Genomic DNA, 7,532 nt, shown 5'->3' on the forward strand with positions numbered 1-7,532 from the left:
GGTTTGGCTGTGTCCCCACCCAAATCTGATCTTGAATTGTAGCTCCCATAATTCCCACAACTTGTGTGAGGGACCTGGTGGGAGATAACTAAATCATGGGGGCGGTTTCCCCCATACTGTTCTCGTGATAGTGAATAAGTCTCACAAGATCTGCTGGTTTTATAAAGGGTTTCTCCTTTTTCTTGGCTCTCATTCTCTCTTGCATGCCACCATGTAAGACATGCTTTCACCTTCTGCCATAATTGTGAGGCCTCCCCAGCCATGTGGAACTGTAAGTCCATTAAACCTCTTTTTCTTTGTAAATTATCCAGTCTCAGGTATGCCTTTATCAGCAGCATGAAAACGGACTAATACAGTAAATTGGTACCAGGAGTGGGGCACTGCTGTAAAGATACCCAATAATGTGGAAGCAACTTTGGAACTAGGTAACAGGCAGAGGTTGGAACAGCTGGAGGGCTCAAAAGAAGACACGAAAATGTGGGAAAGTTTGGAACTTCCTAGACACTTGTTGAACAGCTTTGACCAAAATGCTGATAATGATATGGACAATGAAATCCAAGCTGAGGTGGTCTCAGGGATGAAGAACTCGTTGGGAACTGGAGTAAAGATGACTCTTGCTATGTTTTAGCAAAGAGACTAGCAACATTTTGCCCCTAACCTAGAGATCTGTGGAACTTTTAACTTGAAGGAGATGATTTAGAGTATCTGGCCGAAAAAATTTCTAAGCAGCAAAGCATTCAAGATGTGACTTGGGTGCTGTTAAAAGCATTCAGTTTTAAGGGAAACAAAGCATAAAAGTCCAAAAAAATTGCAGTCTGAGGATGCGATAGAAAAAGAAAAACCCATTTTCTGAGGAGAAATTCAAGCCAGCTGCAGAAATTTGCATAACAAGTAGACAAATGTTTATCACCAACACAATGGAGAAAATGTCTCCAGGGAATGTCAGAGACCTTGTGGCAGCTCCTCCCACCATAGGCCCAAAGGCCTAGGAGAGAAAAAATGGTTTTGTGGGCCAGGTCCAGGACCCTCCTGCTGTGTGCAGCCTAGGGACTTGGTGCCCTGCATCCCAGCTGTTCTAGCCATGGCTAAAAGGGGCCAAGGTATAGCTCAGGCCATTACTTCAGAGTGTGCAAGCCCCAAGCCTTGGCAGCTGCCACATGGTGTTGAGCCTGCAGGAGCACAGAAGTCAAGAATCAAGGTTTAGGAACCTCTGCCTAGATTTCAGAGGATTTACGGAAATGCCTGGTTGTCCAGGCAGAAGTGTGCTGCAGGGATGGAGCCCTCGTAGAGAACCTCTAAGGCACCGTGGAAGGGAAATGTGGGGTGCAAGCCCCTACACAGAGTCCCCACTGGGGCACTGCCTAGTGGAGCTATAAGAGGAGGGCCACTGTCCTCCAGACCCCATAATGGTAGATCAACCAACAGCTTGCACCATGCACCTGGAAAATCCACAGACAATATCAGCCTGTGAAAGCAGCCATGAGGGAGGCTATACCCTGCAAAGCCACAGGGGTAGAGCTGCCTGAGGCTGTGGAAGCCCATCTGTTTCATCAGTGCGGCCTGGATTAAGACATGGAGTCAAAAGAGATCATTTTGGAGCTTTAAGATTTGACTGCCCCAGTGGATTTCAGACTTGTCTGGGACCTGTATGTAGCCACTTTGTTTTGGCCAATTTCTCCTATTTGTTACAGTTGTATTTACTCAATGCCTGTACCCCCATTGCACGTGGGAAGTAACTAACTTGCTTTTCATTTTACAGGCTCATAGGTGGAAGGGACTTGCCTTGTCTCAGATGAGGCTTGGACTGTGGACTTTTGAGTTAATGCTGAAATGAGTTAATACTTTGGGAGACTGTTGGGAAGGCATGATTGGCTTTGAAATGTGAGAACATGAGATTTGGGAGGGACCAAGAATGGAATGATACAGTTTGCCTGTGTCCACACCCAAATCTCACCTTGAATTGTAGCTCCCATAATTCCCACATGTTGTAGGAGAAACCTGGTGGTGGGAAATAATTGAATCATGGGGGCAGTTTCCCCCATACTGTTCTTGTGGTATTGAATAAGTCTCACTATATCTGCTGGTTTTATAAGGGGTCTTCCCCTTTTGCTTGGCTCTCATTCTCTCTTGCCTACCACCATGTAAAATATGCCTTTCACCTTTGCCATGATCATGAGGCCTTCCCAGCCATGTAAAACTGTGAGTCCACTAAACTCTTTTTCTTTATAAATTACCTAGTCTCAGGTATGTCTTTATCAGCAGTGTGAAAAAGGACTAATACAAGCAGAAACAGCTCTCACAACCTCCCTCTGCATTCACCTCTGGCCATTCTCAGTAAGATCAGGTAGGCAAGAGGTGGGCAGAGGTGGAAGAGGCAGGAACAAACCTATCTGGAATTAGGGCTCTCAAACCTGCCCTGCTCATATCAGCAGATAACTCACTGTACATTGTATACCCTAGAGGCTCTTTGCTGTTGCTACCCAGAGATGTCACTTTTTATATTTGTATAAAAACATAAAAAGCTGGCCAGGCACAGTGGCTCATGACTGTAATGCCAATCATTTGGGAGGCCAAGGCAGGAGGATCACTTGAAGCCAAGAGTTCACGACCAGACTGGGCAACATAACAGGACCCTGTCTCTACAAACAATTCAAAAATTAGCTGGGCATGGAGGCACATGCCTGTAGTCCTAGCTACTCAGGAGGCTGGGGTGGGAGGATCACTTGAGCCCAGGAGTTCATGGCTGCAATGAGCTATGATCACCCCACTGCTCTCCAGCCTGGGCACCAGGCAAGGGCAAAAGAGCAAGACCTTTTCTCTTAAAAACAAAGAAACAAACAAACATTACAAAGCTGCACAGTGACTAAAAATAAGAAGAGTCAACAAAATGGCAAAATGGACTTAAATCATAGATATCATCAAGACATGATAAGCTTCCCAGCTTGATGAATTAAAATCCCATCATAATGTATTTATTTAGTAGAATTTGACTACACATGCACAGGTCAAGACCAAATGTGATTTTAGTGTTTATTTATTTATTTTTAGACAGTCTTGCTCTGTTGCCCAGGCTGGAGTACAGGGTGTGATCTCAGCTCACTGAAACTTCTGCCTCCTGGGTTCAAGTGATTCTCCTGCCTCAGCCTCCTGAGTAGCTGGGATTACAGGCACCTGCCATCGCATCCGGCTAATTTTGTATTTTTAATAGAGACGGGGTCTCCCCATGTTAGCCAGGCTGGTCTCGAACTCCTGACCTCAAGTGATCCACCCACCTTGGCCTCCCAAAATGCTAGGATTACAGGCATGAGCCACCACGCCTGGCCTTAGTGTTTAAATATGTTTATTTTTATATACATGTAGGCATATTTATATAAAGATAAATAGATGTTTTGTTTATCTATTCAGGTGTGCTTGTCCTGCCCTGGTCCCTGCTTCCCTGGTGGCTACTTCCCACACACATGTGTGCTGCAGCCCCTGAGTCCATTTTCAGCAGGCTGAGGAAACACAGTAAACATAATCAGTGTTCTTACATAAACAGCATCTGTACAGAAAACAGCATAATCAGTATTCTGACTATTTGGACTCAACTATCCATTGGACCATTTCAAACAAAAATCACACAAGCAAATATGTGGTTTGAAAATATAGGATGAAAAGTCAAGTCAGGTGCTACAAATAACAACTTTCATGCGAAAAGGAATCCAGAGTTATCTCAGAGATTTCTTTCCCAAAAATATCTATTAAGCATATAGCACCACCGGGCACAGTGGCTCACGCCTGTAATCCCAGCACTTTGGGAAGCCAAGGCAGGTGGATCACTTGAGGCTAGGAGTTTGAGACCACCATGCGGGTCAACATGGCAAAATCCCATCTCTACTAAAAATACAAAAATTAGCCAGGCATGGTGGTCAGTGCCTGTAATCCCAGCTACTTTGGAGGCTGTGTCATGAGCATCATTTGAACCTGGAAGGCAGAGGTTGCAGTGAGCCAAGATGGCACTGGCCTATGCGACAGAGCAAGACTCTGTCTCAAAAAAAAAAAAAAAAAAAAAAAGAATTTAGCACACATTTGAAAGATCAGATTCAGATCTGATCAACTTCAGGCCCTCTCAACTATGCATTTATATGAACTTATTCATATAGTTCAGTCTCAGGTTGGGAAAATCCAAAATTGGGGAAAACCCTCTGGTGATTCTCACCCTTGGTATCATGACCCATGGGAGTGTTGTGATCAGTTGTGAGGTCTGGGGGGGCGGGGGGCACTGGTTACTCATTAAGTTAAGGCATTAAAGCTGGTGAACGACTGACTTTATTGCAAATCAGGAGAAACACAAGATTACTGCTATAATAAATTCACTCTTACATGCTTTAGCAAAAATCAGTAAAAACAGAAAACATGGTAGCAATTAAAGTGAAAAAATTGGGGTCATTAAAGAATGTCTAACTGATTAGCTTGCAGTTTTTGAGATGGCTGAGAACTACCATCAGTGAGATCACCTTAAACAAACACTCTTAATGATGTGAAAAAGTCCCCATCCCTAAGTCAACTATAGGTGTTCAATATTGTAGATTTAACTGAATTTAAAGTTATGTTAAAACCCATTTTATTGAAGAGAAGAATTCCTTTTACAATATCATTCTCAAGTCATATATCAAGAAAAAGATTGAAATTACATTACTTTTTTTTTTAAATAGAAACAGGGTCTCGCTGTGTTGCCCAGGCTGGTCTTGAACTCCTTGGCTCAAACAATCCTCCTGCCTCATCCTGCCAAAGTGCTGGGATTACAGGCATAAGCCGCCACACCCAGCTGAGATTACATTACTTTTAGTGTTTAATTTCACTACGACAGGAAGTAGCCTAATAAATACTGTTTTGTTTTTATTTTCTGGATTCGTCCTGATTTTTAGTCTTTGTACATGAGTACAACAATAAAGGAAATCACTTCTTAGATACATTAAAATTACTTCCAATCTTGCCCCCCACACATGAACTGTTTCCAGTTTGCTATTTTTAATGGCCCATGCTTATCTACATAGACATAGCATAACATTGCTAACATTTTATGGCCTACTGTCCTCTTTCTTTCTTAGTATTATATTATAAAATATTTTTTCTTTATTTCCACATAGTTATTGATTCATTTTAATGGCTGCAAAATCAGGTACTCATTTAAGTTCAAATGATTTAGCTTCACTCCTCAGAAATGTATTCCTCCTTCTCTTGATTGGTAGTCATAATCAAATGAAGAGACATTATTCTTTGTAGCTGGTTACTTACATTTCAAATACACTCATGAGTGGAGCCAAAACTCCATTAGTTCATTAGTCTGGAAGCATTATTAAATTTCCATTAAAATGTCTTCATTTTTCAATTTTTATTTTTATTTATTTATTTATTTTTGTGGGGATGGAGTCTCTGTCGCCCAGGCTGGAGTGCAGTGGTGCGATCTTGGCTCACTGCAACCTCTGCCTCCTGGGTTCAAGCGATTCTCCTTGCCTCAGCCTCCCGAGTAGCTGGGATTACAGGCATACGGCACCACACCCAGCTCATTTTTGTATTTTTAGTAGAGATGGGGTTTCACCATGTTGGCCAGGCTGGTATCGAACCCCTGACCTAAGGTGATCCGCCCACCTCGGCCTCCCAAAGTGTTAGGATTACAGGCGTGAGCCACTGTGCCTGGCCCATTTTTCAATTTTAAACATGAGGATTAAGTAGACTACTATGCACATTTGCTAATGGCAGTCCCTTACATTTCTTTTTACGCAGAAAATACTTGGTGATTAGAGACAGCAGCAGTCAGCGCACCTCTAGGCTGTCAGCGTGCCCTCTAAAACAACAGCTGCACCTCCTCTAATGTCAACCCTTCCATCTGGACGAAGTGAAATTCCCAGCTCTCCTCCTCGTTGGGAACACTGAAACGCTAAAGAAAACAAACAAGTCAAATTTAGAGTATTTTCACCCTTTTAAATTAACAAAGCATAGTGAAAGACTTATTACAAATCTTAGAGTCCTCCCAGATGAGTTTCAAGAATAAACTCCTTCATCTGTTTATGGTACTGCCCACTCCCATCCCCATTCTCCTGCAGACTGAGAGAGCCACAAACTCAATTTGATCTACAAAACACACAGCTCCACATACTCCAGTCCTGAGCCTTTTCCTGGGGCACCTCCTCTACTAATTCCTGTAATGGCCCAGACACAACCCACTCATCGCTTCTTCCCCAGCTCTCTCTAGGAGTAAGCAAAGATGTTTGAAACAATAGAGGCAGGCCTATAACTCTAAGAAGATGAAGAAGGGTGGTCTCAGTCCTCCTGAGAAGGCCCCCATCTTCTCAGCACTGAATACGACAGAGGGAGTTCATTCACTCATAACATATTCAAGCAACCACGTGTGCCAGGCAGACAAAACAGGCACAGCCTCAATCTTCCAGGAGCTCAGTACTTAGGAGAGTAATTAGACTCTCCAGGGAAAATGAATAGCCACCCTGTTCTCTACAAATCAGGGTCACAGACTACTCCTTGGATGATCAGGGCAGTGCAGCCTCCATCGGCTGCCATCATTTTTCTTTGCCTCTAAGCAATACATTAATCACTAGGGGACTTGGTTCCAAAGTAATTTGTTTGATTCAATCCTGTGATGAGCAATAGCAGTAAGGAACCTTGGTGATCATCCAGTCTCAACCCATCACATTATAAATAACCTCTCTGGGCCAAAGTTATACAGCTAATTTTATTCAACAAACACTTATTGGGCAGTTACTGTGTCTGTGTCTGTACAGTCTCTGTATGTTGGGGAAGACAGAGGTGAAGGATGTTTGGGGTGGAGGATCTTTAAGAGTGAAGGAATTTTAAAACCTTTCATTTTCACATGGGTGATAGGTAACATTTTATTACATTTTCAAGGGGATAGTACATATGAGAAGGAACACTAGCTTTGAATTAGGCAAATAAAAAGAAATTGGTAAAGAGCTGTCCTACCATGCATTTCTTTCTTCCCCAGCTGCTGGGACCAGTAGCTGCTGAGAACAGCGTGTGCAGACCCTCAAAAGAAGTGAAAAGTTAGGAGATAATCCCAAAGAAAGCAGGCGATTTTGTGGTAAATTTCTAAGCAATTACAATCAATTATCCAGTTTGACTAAACCCTAGATCACCTAAATCATTATGTTGGCCAGGCCACCGCAGGGTATAGAATTATGAATGGAGATAGAAAGGAAGACACAGAATTTATGGATAAACTCTGCCAAATTATGTATCAAATGGTCTCACAGTTTCTTTTCTTTCCTTTTGTCTTTTTCTTTTATTTAATTTTTATTTATTTTATTTATTTTTTGAGACAGAGTCATGCTCTGTTGTCCAGCCTGGAGTGCAGTGGCACAATCATGGCTCACTGCAGTGTGGACATCCCATTCTCAAGGCATCCTCCTACCTTAGCCCCCCACAAGTTGCTGGAACTACAGGTGCATGTCACCATGCCTGGCTAATTTTTGTATTTTTTGTAGAGATGAGGTTTCGCCATGTTGCCCAGCCTGGTC

At 42.8% G+C, this 7,532-nt stretch overlaps 1 protein-coding gene across 1 annotated transcript in view; it reads right to left on the minus strand.

Moving 5' to 3' along the window:
* Positions 1–4,290: 4,290 nt before the first annotated feature.
* Positions 4,291–7,532, minus strand: part of PBLD (phenazine biosynthesis-like protein domain containing) — a 56,244-nt gene continuing 53,002 nt past the window's right edge. Inside the window, exons 10-11 of the mRNA XM_011994106.1 lie at positions 6,979–7,041; positions 4,291–5,920 (exon numbers count right to left, since the gene is read on the minus strand). Coding sequence (XP_011849496.1) covers positions 5,808–5,920; positions 6,979–7,041 — 176 coding nt within the window. The 3' untranslated portion in view covers positions 4,291–5,807. The remainder of the gene's footprint in view (positions 5,921–6,978; positions 7,042–7,532) is intronic.

Source organism: Mandrillus leucophaeus, unplaced genomic scaffold (genome assembly GCF_000951045.1).
Source record: "Mandrillus leucophaeus isolate KB7577 unplaced genomic scaffold, Mleu.le_1.0 Scaffold441, whole genome shotgun sequence".
In the NCBI taxonomy this organism is placed as follows: domain Eukaryota; kingdom Metazoa; phylum Chordata; class Mammalia; order Primates; family Cercopithecidae; genus Mandrillus; species Mandrillus leucophaeus.